Here is a 20064-nt window from a genome sequence, read left to right as displayed (position 1 = left end):
GTATCCTGTATCCTGTATCATGTACCCTGTATCATGTATCCAGTATCCAGTATCATGCACCTAGTATCATGTACCCAGTATTTAGTTTGTATATATGTATGAAGCCAATTTTTTACAGATTGATTCTTGCTGAAGAAGTTTAAACCCTCTTACATGAACTGAACACAAAAGACAATGAATGAAAAATTGAATTTTAATGTTTTTTTTCAAAAATGGGATTTTTTCAAAAATTGTACTGACTGTACAGATTTTTAAAAAAAATGTACGGATTTTTTAAAAAAAATGTACGGATTGGTTTAAAAAAATGTACGGATTGTACGGATTTAAAAAAAAAATTGTACGGATTGTACGGATTTTTTTCCGAAAATTGTACGGATTGTACGGATTTCTTCTGAAAATGTACGGATTTTTGTACGGATTTGTTCAAAAAAGTTTTGGCCACCCTGAAGTTTACTTAAAGCGTAAATTGAAGAAAATAAATGAGTTTGTGGTTTAAACTGGCGAGTTGGTATTTTATATAGCCCTATAATCTTCTAATAACAGGTAGTTGTTGGGATGTATTTTCGATCATGTAAAGTGAACGTCTTTGATCAGAAATATTAATAATATTTCTTTCAGAAAGCTCCTGATCGTCCTGGAGTACTTGTACTTCTCTCTAGTCCCGGAGAAGGACGGATTGTATCCTGTCTGATGGAAAACCTACTCCGAACTTCAGCTCCCTACTTTAGAGATTCTAACACCATTATTGAAGAGATGATGATCAACGGTAGTCTTATAACTAATAGTGAGCAGGTGATCACATTTTCAAAGTTTAATGTTGACTATGTACAAATTTATATTTTTCTGAACGCAACGGTTTAAGATGTTTTTTACTTTGCTTTTCGTATTGGACAAAGGAAGATTAACAAAACAATTAAAGAAGATGAAAGAAAGGTTTACTTGAAAAAAAGCTATTTTTGTGATACTCAAGATATCCTTGTTTAGTTTCACAATCTGCTGCAAGAGAAGATGTCTAAACATGGTGTAGTTGGTGTCCAGGGTTTAGAGAAAATCAGCGGAAAAGCAGCAATTGCTCTTCATGCATTCGCAGACGATAGGTGAGGGCAATCATTTGATTTCAGTGTTCATGTGTAGATAGATAGATAATAATTTGATTTCCTCTGCGCTGTCTGAATAATTTTAGTCGTGGAGATTTTTTTTAAAGATCAAACTGTCGGCAGACGACATTTTTTTCTAACTAAACTGGATCTTGGATAAGAATCCATCTTTTTAACAGTTTTAACTGTGGATCCATTGGCCGAATTTAAAGAATTTAAGCGGCGGTTTAAATTTAAGCCGCGGTTTAAATATGGTTGGTTCAACTTAAAATTGTATCAAATGTTTCAAGATTTAAACCGGGTTTTGGCGGATTTAAACCGCGGCTCAAATTCTTTAAATTCCATCTCATATTTCATTTCCGGATCCGCATAAAAAAGACATGAAATAACTCACTTAAAAAGACTTACTTATCTTTAGAAATATTTGTTGTATATTATTATATCTTTCTGAATTTTTTTTCAGCAATGCCCCGTATAAGCACGGGTTCCTGTTACTAAGTCTTGAAGGAACTGGGTTCCAGGAACCATGTTTACCCTCCAGAAAAGCCGAGGAACTGCTCTCAGAATACTGGAATGATCTAGAAGAGGTATTTATCCTTCAATGGACTTTAAGCATAATTTCAAGTGACCCTAAATGCAAAGATGGCAATGCCCAATGTGCATCTGTACTCTTGAAACCTTGTATTAGATCTAAAATGTTGAAGATACCGTCGATTTTTCCGATTTGAACCCTTGAAACCTTGTATTAGATCAAAAATGTTAAGATAACGTCGATTTTTTTCGATTCGAAATGTATTTAATTTTGATAATTAAATCAAGAAATGTGCAAGTCACTTTTGTAGGGAAACACAACAGTTAAAAAACATAAATGTCAAATTCAAACTTGATCAAACAACGCCTTCAAGGGTATTGTTATAAATCGGACATGGAGGGTCACATTAACAGTTCCTTTTATTGTAAAAACTTAACTTTCCCTTTATTTTGTATATATTTCAGGATAAGATCCCTCCGCTGATAACCAGGGTTACAGCAGATGTGATAGAGGTGAACCCTGAAACCCCGGAAACTATTCAGAACATCTGTTCTCATCTCCAGGATTAACCAGGATCTTCCAGGATTTTAAGTATCGCTGGACCCTGAGATTTAAGTGTACATACATTTCCCGGATTTAAAGTATTATTGAATCAACTAATTAAATTCAAGCTTTCGTAAATTTCCCAGATCTTGAGTTTACGGTAGATTCCCAGATTTCAAGAATTCGAGCAAAAAAAGTTTCCAGAATTTCTTAATTTTTATTAAAGCATTAGTTCCCATCGTTACGTTTTTTATTGCTTGATAATTTCTTTATTTAGCTGATTGTTCTGATTTTAAAGCAATTTANCCCCCCCTTCTAATAGAATCAATAAATCTTCGTTAATCAAAAAAATATATATATTCATACTTTTAAAATTGTGTCTACTTTACTCATGCGCAGAACACGTTCTCAAGTTTAGCGCTTAGTCATCAGTTGTGATAATGTTCTCAACAGAAGAACATGTGATAAACTAATTGTAAATTTAAAGTATATTTTTTTCAGATAAAATGGCGGAATCTAAACCCAAAAGAGAAATCCCAGGACCACTAAAATCTTTACTAGATTTAGGAAAGCATAGACAATAGACATGTTTAATAGGTTTTAACGTGATTTTTTTGTTTTATTAATTTTTGTTTAAATTTCCATTGACTCTAAATTCTCTGGGAGTAGATGACAATTCTTTTGTGAAGATCTTGTTTTAACTTGGACCTGCATAAAAACAATGTAGATAAGTGGGATTAAATTTTAAAAAAGGTTTCATAACGAAATACCAGTTTAAATATTTTATTCGTAATAAGTTTATCGTTAAATCCTTAAGTTCAAATAGTAAATTTCTTGTGATTTATGTTAAATCCCTGAGTACTAAGATGACCCATAATGTAATGGTTGGCTACTAGCGCGCCGTTCTGAATGCTCCAATATTAAATTTGACCTCAGAAATGAACTCCTCGTGCCCAATAAATAACTTATAAATCGACATACAACATGTAAATATGTACTAGGATGACCCATAATGTAATGGTTGGCTACTAGCGCACCGGTCAGAATGCTCCAATATTAAATTTGACCTCAGAAATGAATTACTCGTGCCAAATTACATATAAATCGACATACATCATGTAATAAATGTACTAAGATGACCCATGATGTAATGGTTGGCTACTAGCGCGCCGGTCAGAATGCTCCTATGTCTATTTTGACCTCGGAAATGAATTTCTTGTCCTAATTTTGCTATAGTTTGATGTATCTCATGCAACTCTTATTCTAACTTAGGCCAAACTTAGCACATAAGTATTCAAAGATATTTTCTTTTATTGCGCGCGCGCGCGGACATTTAAGCCTTTGGAGGTGAATTTTTTTAGCGCATATTTGTTTCAAGATTGTCGGAAAAAATGTTCAAGTGCAGTTAATGAAGTTAACATTGATTTACTGTAAAAAAAGTGGCATTTTTTCACCAAAAGCGCGCGCACTCAGATTTCTTGAAAACCAAAAAATGCATGTAATATACATAATTCTGAGTTTGCATGCAAAAAATCAGCCTCCTATGACAATTCTAAGTTATGTTTAAACACTGTTTTAATTTTCCGGAGAGTAATACGTTTCATGCCCCCCCCCTTTCTCGAGTTTTTTGTTAAATCCTCGAGTTTAAATACTAAATTTCATGAGTTTCTTGTCACATCCTGAGTTTGAATAGTCCGTTCTTATGAAGTTTATTGTTAAATATTTTAGTTAAATAGTAAATTTCTTGAGTTATTTGTTAAATTATTGAGTTTAAATAGTAAATTTCTTTGAAGTTGAATGTCCTATGCTTGTTAATAGATGCGCGTATCTCTAAGGAAATCGTTGAAGCGGTGAACAAGAAATATCCAATTGTAGATTTCAGGCATCATCTTAAACATTTAGAGGTAATAGGGGTCTGTCCTGGTAAACAATTTTTGGAACCCCCCCCCCCAGGCTCCCCCTCTCTCCTCCTATCAATTTTGTACATGACCACTGTTTCAACAATTTTCAACAAAATAGGTTTATATTTAGGGTTAGGTTAGGTTAATACACTTTCTGGGCCGAGTGTTGCGGCTAGGACAGGCTAGGGGGCCGAGCGCTGCGGCTAGGACAGGCTAGGGGGCCGAGCGGCGCGGCTAGGACAGGCTAGGGGACCGGGCGCTGCGGCCACATTGCCAATAATATCCATGTCGTACAAACAAGATCCATGTAAAAAATTGATAGGAGGGGGTGGGGCGGGGATTCAAAAATCGTATATTAGGAAATTACCGATAATAGTTCAGGAAACAGGGTTGGGTCAAGTTTTCATACTTTTTAAAGGGACTGTCAGTGTGATTTCAGTGACTCTCCATTTATAGATTGCCATGTCCTATTCACAACGGTACTCGTTTAACTTTTTTCTGATCAAAGATGAATGAGAGAATTGTTTTTGCAGAAAATTGATTAGTTTTAATCGTAGTGTTTGTGTGAAAGTTACATGCGGATTTATGTTGCAGACTCATCACACAATTAAGGAAAGTGTGAGAATTTAACACTTTTCAGGAAAGGAACGATATTTTCCTCAACGTTACTCGGATTGAGGTTTAATGGGTACCATTGTGAATCGGAATGACACTATGACCCATTGAAGTTACGTGTTCCTTTAAAGTGACATATTAGGACAGCTCAGAAACAAGTTATTAAAACAAAGTTAGGAATTTCGAGGCAATGTCGTAGGAATTACTGTTAAAAAAAAACCCAGTTTAACTGCTGACCTAAACTTCACAGTAGAATGTAAATAAACTATTTCCCTCTCCTTTGTTCTGTTACGCTTTCAACTTTCCCTCCGAACCAATGTGCCTAGAGTATTATCTTTAAAACTTCTTTTCAATATCGTGCTACTTAGAAGAATAAATGTTTAATCTTGTTTAGATTTCCTGCCACGGTGTTCCCTGGTTCATGATAACTATTGCTGGAATGTATATGGTGGATAATCCTGAACTCTGGGTCAATCTTCTCATAGGTCTTCTCCTCGATATTGTTATTGTTGCTGTACTTAAGGCCTTTACTAGACGAAGACGACCTGCGTACAATATTGACGATCTATTCTTGGTTTCTTCTATTGACAAGTTCAGTTTCCCCTCGGGACATGCTACTAGGGCTGTTCTACTTGGAGTTTTCTTTAATATACTCTACCCTCTACACTTCATTTTCTTCATACCTATCAGTAAGACATTTTAACCTAGTACAGTGAGAACCAAAAAATTATGAAATAAATGTTGTTTTTGTTTTTCCTTTAATATCTGTTCCGGGAGACATAGAACCTCTGAAAAGGGACCTCCGTCAGCTCCAATTTATCTTCAGCTTCGTTAGACATAAATAGCCTATTTTTTAATATACACTCTCAATGACCCTTTGAATAAACGAAAAAATAAAAAATAAATAATAATGAAATCAGAGATTCCAAGTCTACGTGAAGAGATTTGTTAATCTGACTTATTATCCTGCTCCTAGACAAACCTATGTGTTTACTGTTTACCTTCAAAACTAGAAATGACAATTAATAAAATTGACGTAGATATCACAAAATGTCTTGCATGCTACGGGTTCTTTTTTACCATTTAAATGTTGCGTAAACAAGTTTTATTTACATACAAAGACGGACTAAAGAACTGCATGACTATTACAATAATTTCATTAAAATCTAAAAATCCCGGAAATTTAATTATAATTATCCAGCTGCCTTGATTCAGACTTAATTCTGCGAAAACTTAATTATCCAACTTCCTGTCGAAATAAAAAGTTTCAGTTTGTAGTTTAAGTCTCATCATTGCATTGGTTCATTCCAGTTTGATGTGAATCCGGATCCTAGAGTTTCCATGTAAAACAATGGATCCGGATTTAAGCTCATTAAAATGAGTAATATTACTAAAATATATTACTCTTTTTTAATGATGACCGTCAATTATTAGTTTGCAAATTTTAATGGATATTTTGCTCCGGATCCGTGAATTTGCATATGTTTTGAAAGCAAAATATTGTGGATCTGTATCAGGGACCTAAGCACTAAATTTTTTTTTCAGTGGTTTGGAGCAGTGCAGTTTGTGCTAGTCGTGTAATATTGGGACGCCATCATGTTCTTGGTAAGTTTAAATCAACGAAGCTTGAACCAATTAGTAATAATTCATCGTCAATGTTAAAATGATAATTCTAATCCAATTCCTAAACGATATAACGCTAATAGAGTAAACCTATGAGTTAGGAAACCTATGTTTGCGGTTTTCAGCTGCAAAACCACTTGGGACTCATGTTCTAATGACCGCCCTTGCGAGCATAAACCATTGCACTATGCTAACGGGCCGGACCACCAACTTTGAAAGCGTCCGGGTCGATGGGTAGGGTTCTGCACTGGCAGATTTTCGGGGCTATCAGCAGAGATAGATAGATAGGAGACCTAGGTTTGCTGAGGAAAGAATTTTCGTTTTTTTTCGCAAAAATCTCAAATGAACAACTCTGCAGATATTTTAGAAATTCTAAGTTCATTTAGGAAATTTAAACGTAATTTCAAGTCACCCTTCGTTTAAAGATTGGGTCTGGTATGCCTGGTTCATAATTAATCCTTTGTCTGGTCATCTACAACGTAGAACTTCTAATATTGCGCTACTGTGTGGAATGTACACTAATACACACTTAACAGCTAGCGCGAACTACTACAATTATTTTCCAAATTAGGATTCACAAAAATTCGATTGTTTTGTCGAACGCAGGACACATTTATTTAGATATTCTGTTCAAAATAAATTGCATCAGCAATTACAAGCATTTTCGCGGATTAAATACAATTGCACTCAATTTTCATATAGAAACATGGATAGGTCCGTCATCCTTGATCTGACAATGGTATAAAGGGTACCGTGTGTACATCTGATACGTCCAGAGAGAATAGAATATATATTAGAATGGAATTTACGAGAAAAAATTGTAAAACGACCATTTTGTTGTACTGTTTCCATACTGCAGGACGCAGGTGTACTTCACATATTTGGGCCCTGGAACATCATTGTATAGAAAATCTAAAATTAATATTAAAAGAAAACCAAATTATGAAATAGGCTGGTTTCATAATTTACCAATGATCATTTCACATAGACTCTATGCCTTTCACTTTACAAACGATGATTTTCCGTTATAACTATAAATCAAATGATGTTTTTTATTCACCTAATTCATTTTATAAAGTTTATTTAACAGCTTTAAAAAATTCGAAATTGAAATGGATAGTCTAGGGAACATACTGTATTAATGTACTCTACTGCATATAATTTGTGAACATTTACAAGTTTTGTACACTTTGAACTCCCTTTCAGGCTGAAAGGGACTAACAAAATTCATACCAAGAGATTCTTTAAATTCCCCTCTAATATATATTCTATTCTCTTTGGTTACGTCCCTCTATAAATGGAGTTTCACTGGATTAACGTCTACAGTCCTTTAATTTTTTTCATCTAGATGTTGTTTGTGGTGTTCTGATCGGAATATTGGAAGGATTGATTCTCAGCAAGGTTTGGTTATCTCGAGAAGGAGCAGGTTCAATCATCTCAGCCTTTGGAGGAGAGGATCCTTGGTCTAGTAGTTAACTGTCCTAGCAGTGGAGATATCCAAGCTCCTAAGTTTGCTACAGTTGAAATATTCTAGCTCCTATATCTGCTACAGTGGAGATATCCAAGCTCCCATATCTGCTACATTTGTGATATCCTAGCTACTATATCTGCTACGTTGGAGATATCCAAGCTCCTATATCTGAAACAGTGGAGATATCCTAGCTCCTATATATGCTACAGTGGAGTTATCCTAGCTCATATATCTTCTGCAGTGGAGATATCCTAGCTCATATATCTTTTACAGTGGAGATATCCTAGCTCCTATATCTGCCACAGTGGAGATATCCTAGCTACTATATCTTCTTCAGTGAAAATATCTCAGCTCAGATATCTGCTACAGTGGAGATATCCTATAGCTCTGTAATCTTTTGAAGTAAAGATATCCTAGCTCCTATATCTGTTGCAAAAATGTTCTTACTCTGATTTGTCCGTGTGTTGTATCCTAAAGATCCGATTTCCTCTTCATTGAGTTTATTTTTGCTTCTATGTGTCAAAAAGCAAAACTCATCTTAGTTCAGATTATGTTTCTTAGTTTTAACTTGTAACCTTATAAATTTTCTGTTTAACTCAATTCTAAATACACTTTTTAGTCGTAAAGTATAAATAAACTACTCAGTTTCGTCGTTAAATATTATTTTCTTATCCGCATAAAAAGATTAAATGTCATCGGAGGTTTGGGGATTTTAAAATTCGGTTCAGCCGTTACAAGATGCGATTTGCTGCTTATTAACTTGGAATTTAAAGCTGTTTCATTCAGAACTATTCGGCCCATTAGTTATTCTTTTCGATTGTTTATTGGTAAAAAAATATGTGATCCTAGTTCCTTGTGATACTGGCGTAAAGTTATAAATTAATAATTCAAGTAATAAAATTAACATATTTGGACCAAAATATTATGTAAAATATTTAATTTGTAAAAAAAATCGTATTTAATGGTTTACTAGCTGAAGTGCCCGGCGTGGCCCGTGGAATTAAAATTTCAGCCCATTCGGTACAGCCTTTTGGCCGGCTATAGTGAATGTGTTATGTAATATTTAGGTATTGTTGTAAACTATTAGAATTTTTTTGAAGTCTTGAAAATTCACTGCAGAACCCCCGGACGCCATGAGCCTCCGCTATGCAGACACGAGCCTCCCAGATTGCTAGGCAGACTGAGCCTCCGCCTTGCAGTAAGAGCCTCCACTATACAGTAATCGAGCCTCCGGTCTAATTTGATGTGGGACACCCTGTATCTATTGAATATGTAATTTCTTGTTAAATATAATGTTAAAAAGCTAGTTTTTCTACAGACCAAAGATGGCCGACTGTGGAGGATTATCTCTAAGGTTGATTATTGACGAGGTGGACAAAGTGGAGACGGAGTTGAAGGAGCTGAGCAGAACTCAAGAGGAGGAGGAGGCAGCTGTTCAACTTCTCAAACAGATGTTGGAGAAAGAGGATAGGGAGATCCAACAGGTATGGGAAGTCTATAGTGTGTAATGGGTACAATGTTTAAATTCCAAAACTGCTCCCACGCAAGTTACAGCAAACACAACGTATGGTGTATCTAATGAGCGGGGGAAGGCAGGCGGCCATGAGACAAATGTGGCAGAAGAGTCAAATGTGGTGGCACGGAAGGGGAAATAGTGGTGGCTCATGGCTGCCTGCCTTCCCCCGCTCATCTAATTTATCACATCCCACGACATAAACCAAGAAATATATAGACCAGGAACCGCCATATCTGATGCGTCAAATCTGTGTACTGCAGTGGGAGGAAATCAAACAAAGAATTCATGGGCAAAACAGCAATTATGCGGGAGGGGGGATAATAAGATATATTGCAATCGTAGTCATGAATAATGATTATAAAACGCAAGAATATTTGTTACTTGCGAGTATGTGCTTTAAAGGCAGGAAAGGTAAATGATAATCACTAAGATTATATTCAAATTGTGAAACTTTATATGGTAAAATTGGAATTTTTTAATAAAAGCAAAACAAGTTCTCTTTCCATGGGAATCAATGCAAAAGGAACAGTAGACATAATTCAATGTCTAACAGGACTTTTTCGGGAAATGCACATTAAATATTAGTCATTCATAATTCAAACCTTCTAACATAAAATTCGAGAAAAAAATGAAAAGAATGAAATCCATATTTTAATAAATTTATTTATTGATAATTTATACATTCTATTTTATTAAAAGTAAATCGTCAAGCTTTTAAATTTTATCACATCATAATTCTAAAGCATAAACTTATATTAATTTTTTCAGCTTACTGAAAAATCTTACATTTACAAAAAGTTTTACATTCTCCCGAGGCCATCTTTTGTTTATTGCAGTAATATTTGAAACTGTTTTTTCGATAGGATCATGTCCTCTATCCAGAGACTCTCCATGTATTTTTTGAAATATTTTCTCATGTTTTTCAACTTCCTCCAATAGATCTTTGGATTGATAAAACAAGGATTCTCTTGATTTTAAGTCTATCCAATCACAGGTTGTTTTCTCCTCGCCAACTCTGACAAGGCCGGGAACTTTTGTATGGAGTTTTTTTTTGCAATAAACCCACATACATATATTAGTGCCTGTTTTGAGGACTTTTTCCTGCTGAATTATCCGCACTCATAGGTTCCTGAAAACAGTTAAAGTTAGCCGTTTTCAATGAATAAGATTCAGAATAATCTGCATTTTATGTTTGATAATTATCTTTAGGATTAGAAGAACGATTATGAAAATATGCATTTTTAGAAAAAATCTATAACCACAGACATAAAAATTTTAATTTTTGGAAATTGAAAATACCCTATATTCGTCTGGTTCTTATTCTTCTGTCATTTCAATCTGGTTCTTGAATAAAGAAACTATTGAATTGATTTAAACCTTGGGAGGAAGGATGTAAACCATGGGAGGAAGAGTTTAAACCTTGGGAAGAAGGATTAAACTTTGGGAGGATTAAAACCTTGGGAGGAAGGATACAAACATCGGGAAGAAGGGTTTAAACCTTAAAAGGAAGGGGTTAAACCTTAGGAAGAAGGATTAAACCATGGGAAGAAGGCTTAAACTTTGGGAGGAAGGATTAAAACCTTAAAAGAAAGGATACAAAAATCGGGAGGAAGGGTTTAAACCTTGGAAGGAAGGGTTTAAACCTTGGGAGGAAAGGTTTAAACCACGGTAGGAAGGATGTAAACCTTGGGAGGAAGGATTAAATCCTTAAGAGGAAGGATTAAAACCTTGGGAGGAAGGGTTTAAACCTTGGCAGGAAAGGTTTAACCACGGTAGGAAGGATGTAAACCTTGGGAGGAAGGATTAAATCCTTAAGAGGAAGGATTAAAACCTTGGGAGGAAGGGTTTAAACCTTGGCAGGAAAGGTTTAAACCATGGGAGGAAGGATGTAAACCTTGGGAGAAAGGATCAAAACCATAGGAGAAAGGATTTAAACCTTGGGAGGAAGGGTTTAAATCTTGGGAGGAAGGATGTAAACCTTGGGAGAAAGGATTAAACCCTTAGGAGAAAGGATTTAAACCTTGGGAGGATGGGTTTTAATCTTGGGAGGAAGGGTTTAAATCTTGAGAGGAAGGATGTAAACCTCGGAAAGTGGGAATCTTTTTACCTTGATCTAACCTTTCTCCGCTTGCTTCTCCTTTATAGTTGTACGAGTTGCACAAATCTCACTGAGCATTAATAAATTTTCCATCGATCTGAAAGCCAAAATTATAATAAAATAATTAAGTTGTATCCGCACTAACTTGATATATTAACTAGTTTGTTTTGTTGGACTGTAAAATCACTCTGTTTATCAGAGTTCAATCATTTCCCTTCAACTGCTATGGGGGCACTTGGTTTGTTTACATTCCTCCCAGAGTATGTACAGTACACAATATGCGTATATCTGAGTTGGGCGTTCCTGGTATATTCCTTGACATAAACTACAGAGCGTCCCATATCATATTAGATTATCTTCAATCTTTAACGACAAAATAAATCTTTAATACTCGAAAAACTTATCATTTTCCGCAAGAAAATTCTTATATAAGCCTTATATTATTTTTCAAAATGATAAATTCTAATTAAATTTTCTGATTAGTCCCGAAAATCGTAATTTAGACCCGTTCTCGGTCTAATATGATGTGGGACACCCTGTATGTATTAATAGAAGAGAAATCTTAAAATAGAATTGTTAATGCATGGAAATGTTGCACAATGAACGATTCGTTTTTGGTGCTTCCTTTTGACAAAAGATTATTTGTACAAATGTGTTCTTACAGTACTTTTGCACTTTTTACTAGCCGTCTATGAATAGTTGCATGATACATACACAGATACATACACAGTAAATGATTACATAATGATACAGGGTTACCCACAAAGAATTAGTCTTAATGACGACATGCAACTCTTTAGACGCAATGATTTAAAAGTTGGATTATAAGGGGTTCTGCCCTGAATACACAGACTTACAATACATAATGGTATTCTAAGAGATATGGCGTGCAACATGTGCCATATAATACCTTCTCAAATTGTTAAGGATTACTAATCTTTAGATAAGTTGTTTAACCTATTTTTACAATTGCATCCTTATTCTGTTAACTCACGAATCATGAGCTAGAACCCACAAATCTGATGCAATAAAAATGGCAAAGATCAAACACTAGTTTAATCAGAATTTAGGGGTTAACATATTTAAGGTTTTTAAGACATCAGGTTGCAAAGATATATCAATCTATCCTTCATTTGACAACCACTTGATTAATAATTTGGATGGTTTAGGCGAAGAAGAAGATTATCAAGACAAAACAAGAAATCCAATCAATGGACGAGAGAGAAATGTATCTCAAGGGAGCAGTAGAGAACGCACAGAGATCTACGTCCATCCTTTCGGAGATGGAGTTCCAGACCCGGAGTAGTTTAGATATGGAGAGGTTGAATATCAGGAGATTCCAGGTTAGAACAAATATCCAGGATTAAATAAAATAGCCAAGATTTTAAAGGGACTGGCGACGTAATTTCAATTGACCCTTAAATGCGTTAAATGTACGATTCAAATCGGTTCTTTTAAAATTTTTGTCTGAGAAAAAATGGTTGAGATATCCTAACTTTGTTATTTACAAGTCGTTTTGAGTTGCGCTGACTCGGTCGGACAAGAAATGAACGTTATAAATATCTTTTGATTACAAAATTGGCGTTGTCTTCCTCATTGTAACTCAAATAATATTTTTAGAGGAAAATCTAATATAATTGGACTGCTTCCTCCTCACAATTTCCCTAAAATATGGTATGAAAATAATCGACACTTTTCTAAACTTTCAAATATCAATCTTATTTCGAATTTTAAACGGAATTTAATTGAAGATTTTTATCAGCAGAACAAATGTATTTATTATAACACATGCTATGTTTGCAAAAGAATCGAAGAAAGCAAAGACGATTTTACAAAGAAAAGACTAAAAAGATTAAAAAAAGTAAAATATATAATCAAACATAAGGGTGTCAAAAATTGGCGCGAATTAAAAAGATGCTAAAAAATGCCCGTTTTGCGTAAAACTTAAACCTTTTCCACAACCCATAAAGTCTATTTTATTTTTTTTAAATAACAAATAAATCTATCATTTTTATTTCTTAAAGATGTTAGTTCATTGTCGAACAATTCTAAGAAATCCACCACTAGTTCATATTAAATATAATGTAAACAAAAATTTGTAACTTTCCTTTTCCTTCTCTTTCCTTTTTCTTTTTATTTCTATTTTTTATATTTTTTATATTTTTTTAGAATGGGGGGGGGGGGAACAAATATTTTTCTCCTTGAACACTTAATTTTTTTTGTTTTTGTCTTATTTCATAAATAAATAATTACTTACTTACTAAGATAATGGTTTAAGTTAAAGGGGATTGTCGTAAATCGGGCAAGCAACACTTTTTAATTTGAGGGTAACCTTGAACTGTGACAACTGTCTCTTTTATGAAAAATCTAAAGTTTATCAAATTCTTTGAAATTCCTACTAACTGCAGGGTGGCCAAAATGTACGGATTGTACGGATTTTTTATTTTGTAACCCTAAAATTGTACGGATTGTACGGATTTTTATCCTGGAAATACACCGGTTTTTTTTATTTTCACTTATTTCAGCAAGTTTTTCATAAAAATTTCAAAAAAAAATCTCGTAAAAATGAAGTTAGTTTAACTTATTTTCTGCATTCTAAATAATATTAGATTGATTAACGTTTCAATTGACAATCAAAATTCATTCATAATTTTCGAGATCCCATAAGTGTTCATTTGAGAATAGGTTCCAGAAGTGTTCATTTGAGAATGTGTTTATCTATCTGTCTATCTGTCTAGCTATCTGTCTAGCTAACCGTCTAGCTATCTGTCTATCTATCTGTCTATCTATCTGTCTATCTATCTGTCTAGCTCTCTGTCTAGCTCTCTGTCTAGCTATATGTCTAGCTATCTATCTAGCTATCTGTCTATTCATCTGTATATCTATCTGCATGTCAGTTTATCTATCTTTTTATTTATCTGTTTCTATATCCTATCTGTCTCTCTGTTTATCTATCTATCTATCTGTCTCTTTATCAGATCTGAGAACATCCTCTCAGGTTTCTTCCGTTTATCTGTAAATCTTTTCATTTTTAGTTTAATATTACCTTTCTTTTAATTGAGTGTGCAACCCCTGTACCACGCTATTTTTAATTATATTCAGGGTGGCCAAAATGTACGGATTGTACGAATTGGTTTTTTTTATCCCTAAAATTGTACGGATTTTACGGATTTGTTCTCAAATTTTACGGATTGTACGGATTTTTATCCTGGAAAATACACCGTTTTTTTAAATTTTCACTCATTTCAGCAAATTTTTCATGAAAAAAAAAAAATGTACGGATTGTACGGATTTTTTTCGAAAATTGCACGGATTGTACGGATTTTTTTCGAAAATTGTACGGATTGTACGGATTTCCTCTGAAAATGTACGGATTTTTGTATGGATTTCCTCTGAAAATGTACGGATTTTTGTACGGATTTTTTCAAAAAAGTTTTGGCCACCCTGTAACTGGAAAACCTATAAATACGTAAACGTTAGTATATATACGTATTTTTAGGTTTGGAATACTTAAAAATACGTAATTTACATATGTATGACATACGTATTTTTGTAACCATTTTCTTGGTAAAAATACATATTTTTTATCCGTAAAAATACGCATATGACAAACGTAAAAATGCGTAGGTAAAAAACCTAAACAATCCAATCAATCAGGAATTTTTAGGTTTTTCCTATACAAAGATTTAGGTTTGAAAATATCCTAACATTTGTTAATTTCTGGAATTTATAGGTTTTACCTATACGTAAAACTACGTATTTTTAAGGTATATCCAAATTCTAAAACCAAAATGTTAGAGGTTAACCCTAATTTTGCATGCAGATTGTTTCTATATATATATCTATACAACTAATTCCAGAAATTGATTAAATCCATTCATAGATTATTTTCAATCCAATCCAATATTCTTCTATACAAATTCACACCATCAGCGTTCCCTCATCTGTATCCATCTAATAGACATATATGCATATATGCAATTAGTCTGTATCTTTAACAGTTACGTATTCAACAGCTGTTACACTTCTTACACTTAACTTTATACCTGTTACAAGAACTTATAATTATCAAAAAATCGATAATTTACTGACATTGATTCTAATGAAAAAATCAATTTACTCCAAAATGATAGAAATTTTCTGGAAAACCTAAGCACTTAAAAAACCCGCTTGTTATGATAATAAAAATACGTATATATTCGCAAGTCTTTACCAAAAAGTTGAGCATACGAATATTTACGTAAACATACCTAAAAATACGTATACCTATATAGAGGCTTTAGCATTTTTAGGTTTTTTGGGTTAGTAGGGATGTAGATATTTCAAAATTTATTTATTAATGTCATAAATTAAGGATTAAAATAAGTAAGCAGATGGAGCGAAACTTTATAATATATAACTTAAGATTGATTATATAAAAATGACCAAGATTTCCAGTCGTATTTTATAACCATGATTTATAAGATTTTACGATCTTTAAAACTCGAACTCCGGTTGATGCGAAATAAACTCGCAACAGTTTCACCAAAGCAACAAATATTTGTTTACTTTTAATCTTCTAATCTGTACAGAGATTCGAACTTATGCGGATTTTTTTCATCTCGATCACTTGATCTCGTTAGCAAATCTGGGCACTTTTAATTTTAAGGATCAATGCTTGATCCCTCAGATCTGTTTAGGATGGAGATCAATGCTTGATTCATAGATTTAAAACATACAAGTTTTGACATCTTGTGGAGGCCAAATCCTTCAGAACATTTATTAATGTTAATATTGTTGTTAAGGAGGATTTAGAGGAGAGATTGAGGCGGAACAGGATGAGGATAGAGAGGATCCTGGAGGAGGAGAACAGTATCCCTCTCCTCAGGAAACTCAAGGACGCTAAGAATATCCTTGTCATGGAAACCAAAAACATGCAGATAAACAGTAGACAGAAACAGGTAATTTTTAATCCTTTAAATAAATATGAATCGACACCTTGAGAGTAATATTCAAACAAGAAATTATTTACTCGCCCCCAACTCCACTTTTCTATTTCCTTTATCTTTACAACCTTTAAAGGTTCATTGACATATTGAAATATAAAAGATATTGAACATTAAGTTGCAAAGATGTTTGGGCTAGACAATTGGAATTTAAGGTTGATGATCAACTTCTTTAACTTAAGATATGATATTTAACAATATACAATCACTTTACTACCCATTTTCTATTATTTTTAATACAGATGAACCCTCCAGAAAGGGTTGTGGGATCTGAGGAGTTAAGGACTGCTGATGATATCCGAGCTCAGCAGTGTACCAAGGATTCAAATCTAATCCAAGATTTGAACGATAGTTGTATGGATAACGGAAAAGAAGATAAAATTGTAACTGAGGATGAAACTGCCCCTAGAGATGAGGTTAGGATGGACGTAGATGAGTCGGAATTGAGGGATTTGGGAGAATTACAGGATCAAAGAGAACTCCAAGCTCAAGGAGAAATCCGGGATTATAGAACATTCCAGGCAAATATTGAACACAAGGTTCACGGAGGAAACCAGGGACAAGGTGGTGTTCAAGATGAAGTAGATGTTCAGGTTCAAGGAGATTCTCAGGTTCAAGGAGATTCTCAGGTTTACGGAGGTGTTACGGTTCATAAAGGATTTAAAAACCAAGAAGCTCATCTGGATCAAGACCCTCTGCAGGTTCAAAAAGATGTTTCGGTTCAAGGCCAACACAAGGGTGAAGGAGATGCACATCAAGAAAACCTCCAGGATTATGGAGAACTACAGGTACAGGGAAGAAGAATTGACAATGTAACATCTGTTATACAAAGAGTAGGAACTGGAGAAAGAAGTCTAAAATCTCATCATGAGGGAGAGGACTGTAGACTTGGATCTAAAAGAGAATGGAAAACCTTATATTCTCCGGAATACTTTGAAGACTCCGGATCTAACTCAAACTCCAGGAAAGGATTGACGGAGTCCGAAAGTTCTCCAACGAAGTTGATTAGAATAGATAGTTGTGGTTCAAACTCTAGTTTAGACACAGAACAACTCATTGTAAGCTCCAAGTCTACTGGAGAGGATGGTTCCAAACCTGGCTCAGATAAGTTAAGAGAAAGCAATAATAGCATAGTACAAACTGCTCCAATGTGCACCATGTCTCAATCCTCCAATTTTAACCAATCCAAGGATGAATCCAATACCAGGTCTGAAACTATTCTAGCCAGATCTGAAGTAGTTGAAAATTCCACCTTGATTGAAACCACTGATCTGTACATGGATTGCAGGTATGAGAATTCACAAACATATTTATTTAAATTTGTCGTATTTATTTTAATCATAATTTTTCAGGGACCTAGATATATCTGGATGTGAACCAGTGGGACATCCTACTCCAAATACCAACAAGAAAAACATTAATTACGGACTGGATCTTATGCGTCGTAGATCAGCGCCAGCTCTGAATTCCGATACAACTCAAAATCTTGTTCCAAGTTCAAAGGGGCGCCAGGAGAATCAGGATCACATTCAAACCGAGCAAACTATTTCATCTGTTACTTCGGAACCAGATTGTCAGAGCAAATTAACCTCCCCTCGATCAGAGAAAGCTGTAGTGAACACTTCTCTAATTGAAAACGAAACCTCGGACGGAGAAGAACCATGTAAACCCGTTGATCATAAAGGTACTGGGAACTATTTGAGCCTGGAGACCTACGGTGGGATTCTTTCTCCCATGAACCAGGATTCGGAGAGGGATGAAAATCTCCGAAGTAGCCTTTACCAGGACCAAGCTGATACAGTGCCGGAACTAAATGAGATAATGAATTCATCTGAGAATATTTCTCATCTCAGCTCAAAGGTGGAAAATACTCATCTTACTGATTTAAAAACTCCCTCAAAGACAGCATCACCTGCTAAACCTCAAGGCTTATTTGAAGATACCAGAATAATTGTCAAAACCCCGGGCAAGATTTTTTCTCCATACAGGCCTGAGTCCTCGCCCCAATACCCACAGAATATCCCATCTGATAAAAGTGATCAAGTAGAGGAAGTAACTTCAAAGATAATCCCTGAGGTTGGTTCTAAAACGATGAAACGTTTATCCCAGACCGAACTGAGTAAGAAAAGTTTCTCTCCTACCCAGTTCATGAGTCAAGAGAATAAGATCTACTCTGAGGGTAAGAATGAAGTTAAGATTCAAGATATAAGATTAAGATCTAATGATGACGAAACTAAGTTTGGTTTTAGAAACTCCTCTTTCAATAGTCAAACTTATGGAGCTGGGGGAAGCACTACGGAACCCCAGTATGGTTCGCCCGTAAACATGAATTTCACTAAAGGAGGAAGATATGTTGAGTTCTTGGCAGACACTGTGGTTGACTCTAATACTTCAAAACAGTATAGATCAGATTTGGACTCTTCCTACTTCTTCGATCACAGACCTATCGGTTTCAATCACCAGTCTCGAGACGTTGACAAAGAGAGTCCAAGGAAAGATTATGGTGTAGGAGCTGTGAAAGATGTTGGAGTTAGATCCTGCGCAAGCTCCGGGACTAATTTTTCTTCTCCTTCCTTTAAATCCATGGAGGCTCCTGTTAACCCAGGGTTTTCCCCTTTTGGAAGGAAGGTTACAGAAAAAACTTCTGGATTTGGATACTGTAATCTAGATTCTTCTAGGATTGGAGAAGACACCAATAGAACTAGATTTGGAGTTGAGAGCACTATGGAGTTAGGAAAGAATTTCAGAAATTCTGCAGGGTTGGAAACCTTTAATTCTACAGGATTCGGAGCTTTGGATTCTGTAGGGTTCGGAGCACAAAGTAAAGTCGGGGTTGGATCTGACAGTGTTTCAGGATTTGGATCGGGGAAACCCGGGATTGCCTGCTTTGGTGACAGGAGTAAAGTCGGATTCGGACCTGATGACATGGAAGAGTTTGGATCTGGGAGCAAGGTTAAATTGGGATCAACGAGTATTGTAGGATTTGGTTCCGGGAGTGTATCTGACTTTGGAAGCAGTTCGAAGCTCTGGGAGGTCAACAACTTTGGCAGATTCTGGTTCGACAAGGATGAAAATGAGAACAAGGCGGAGTTTGCCACGTTCTTCAGTGGAGGCGGTGGAGACCAGGACGAGGATTCCCCCGGCTTCCAATTTATTTTTGGTGGGGATGACAAAGAGGAGAATGATGACGAAGATGATAATGATGGTCGGGCTCCTTTCTTCTAAAAATGTTACTGGAGTTCACATATTTAGGAAGTGAACTATAATTATTCTTTACATCATATTTTTTCGGTTGAGAATTGGAAATTTTTAAGTGCAAACTATATATAGTGTTGATATAGCATGAAAGCTATAGATTTAAACAATTCAATTCCGGGTTAGATGTATAAATATGAAGTTTACGCATACTTGTTAGGAATTACGTCTAGTACATATATATGTAATCACGAAAATCTTATTAAATTATTTCCTGGTTTTCTCAACAAAATTTTGTAATATAATTAAAATCGTCTACTATTGTTAATTCTTGTATATTTTTTAAAAATCTGATTTATAAATCATTTCTCTAATGAAACAAAATTGTAAATCGTGTCTAATTTAATATGTATATTTTCACCAATATTATTTTCAATGAATTTGTATTTATGCACCATATTTTCTTTGTTTGACTAAGTATAGCAAAA

At 34.8% G+C, this 20064-nt stretch overlaps 3 protein-coding genes across 4 annotated transcripts in view; all 3 read left to right on the top strand.

Moving 5' to 3' along the window:
* LOC111699151 (uncharacterized) overlaps positions 1-2674 on the top strand; it is a 9634-nt gene extending 6960 nt beyond the window's left edge. For both annotated transcript variants that reach the window (XM_023469742.1, XM_023469743.1), the window contains 4 exons: positions 619-792; positions 985-1097; positions 1561-1684; positions 2094-2674. In XM_023469742.1, coding sequence (XP_023325510.1) covers positions 619-792; positions 985-1097; positions 1561-1684; positions 2094-2198 — 516 coding nt within the window. In that variant the 3' untranslated portion in view covers positions 2199-2674. The remainder of the gene's footprint in view (positions 1-618; positions 793-984; positions 1098-1560; positions 1685-2093) is intronic.
* LOC111699152 (phospholipid phosphatase 6) lies at positions 2661-8704 on the top strand. The gene is made up of 5 exons (XM_023469744.1): positions 2661-2739; positions 3991-4076; positions 5083-5377; positions 6234-6293; positions 7660-8704. The coding sequence occupies exons 1-5, from the start codon at positions 2679-2681 to the stop codon at positions 7785-7787; spliced, it is 630 nt and encodes a 209-aa protein (XP_023325512.1). The 5' UTR covers positions 2661-2678; the 3' UTR covers positions 7788-8704.
* Positions 8705-8731: 27 nt separating this feature from the next.
* On the top strand, positions 8732-19886 carry LOC111699148 (uncharacterized). Its single transcript, XM_023469737.1, has 5 exons — positions 8732-9266; positions 12566-12739; positions 16181-16336; positions 16624-17669; positions 17734-19886. The coding sequence occupies exons 1-5, from the start codon at positions 9108-9110 to the stop codon at positions 19604-19606; spliced, it is 3408 nt and encodes a 1135-aa protein (XP_023325505.1). The 5' UTR covers positions 8732-9107; the 3' UTR covers positions 19607-19886.
* The last annotated feature ends 178 nt before the right edge of the window (positions 19887-20064 follow it).

This window comes from Eurytemora carolleeae, unplaced genomic scaffold (genome assembly GCF_000591075.1).
Source record: "Eurytemora carolleeae unplaced genomic scaffold, Eaff_2.0 scaffold37, whole genome shotgun sequence".
Classification (NCBI taxonomy): Eukaryota; Metazoa; Arthropoda; class Copepoda; order Calanoida; family Temoridae; genus Eurytemora; species Eurytemora carolleeae.
The sequence above is the reverse complement of the archived record's forward strand: the minus strand, read 5'-3'. Positions and strand labels throughout refer to the sequence as shown.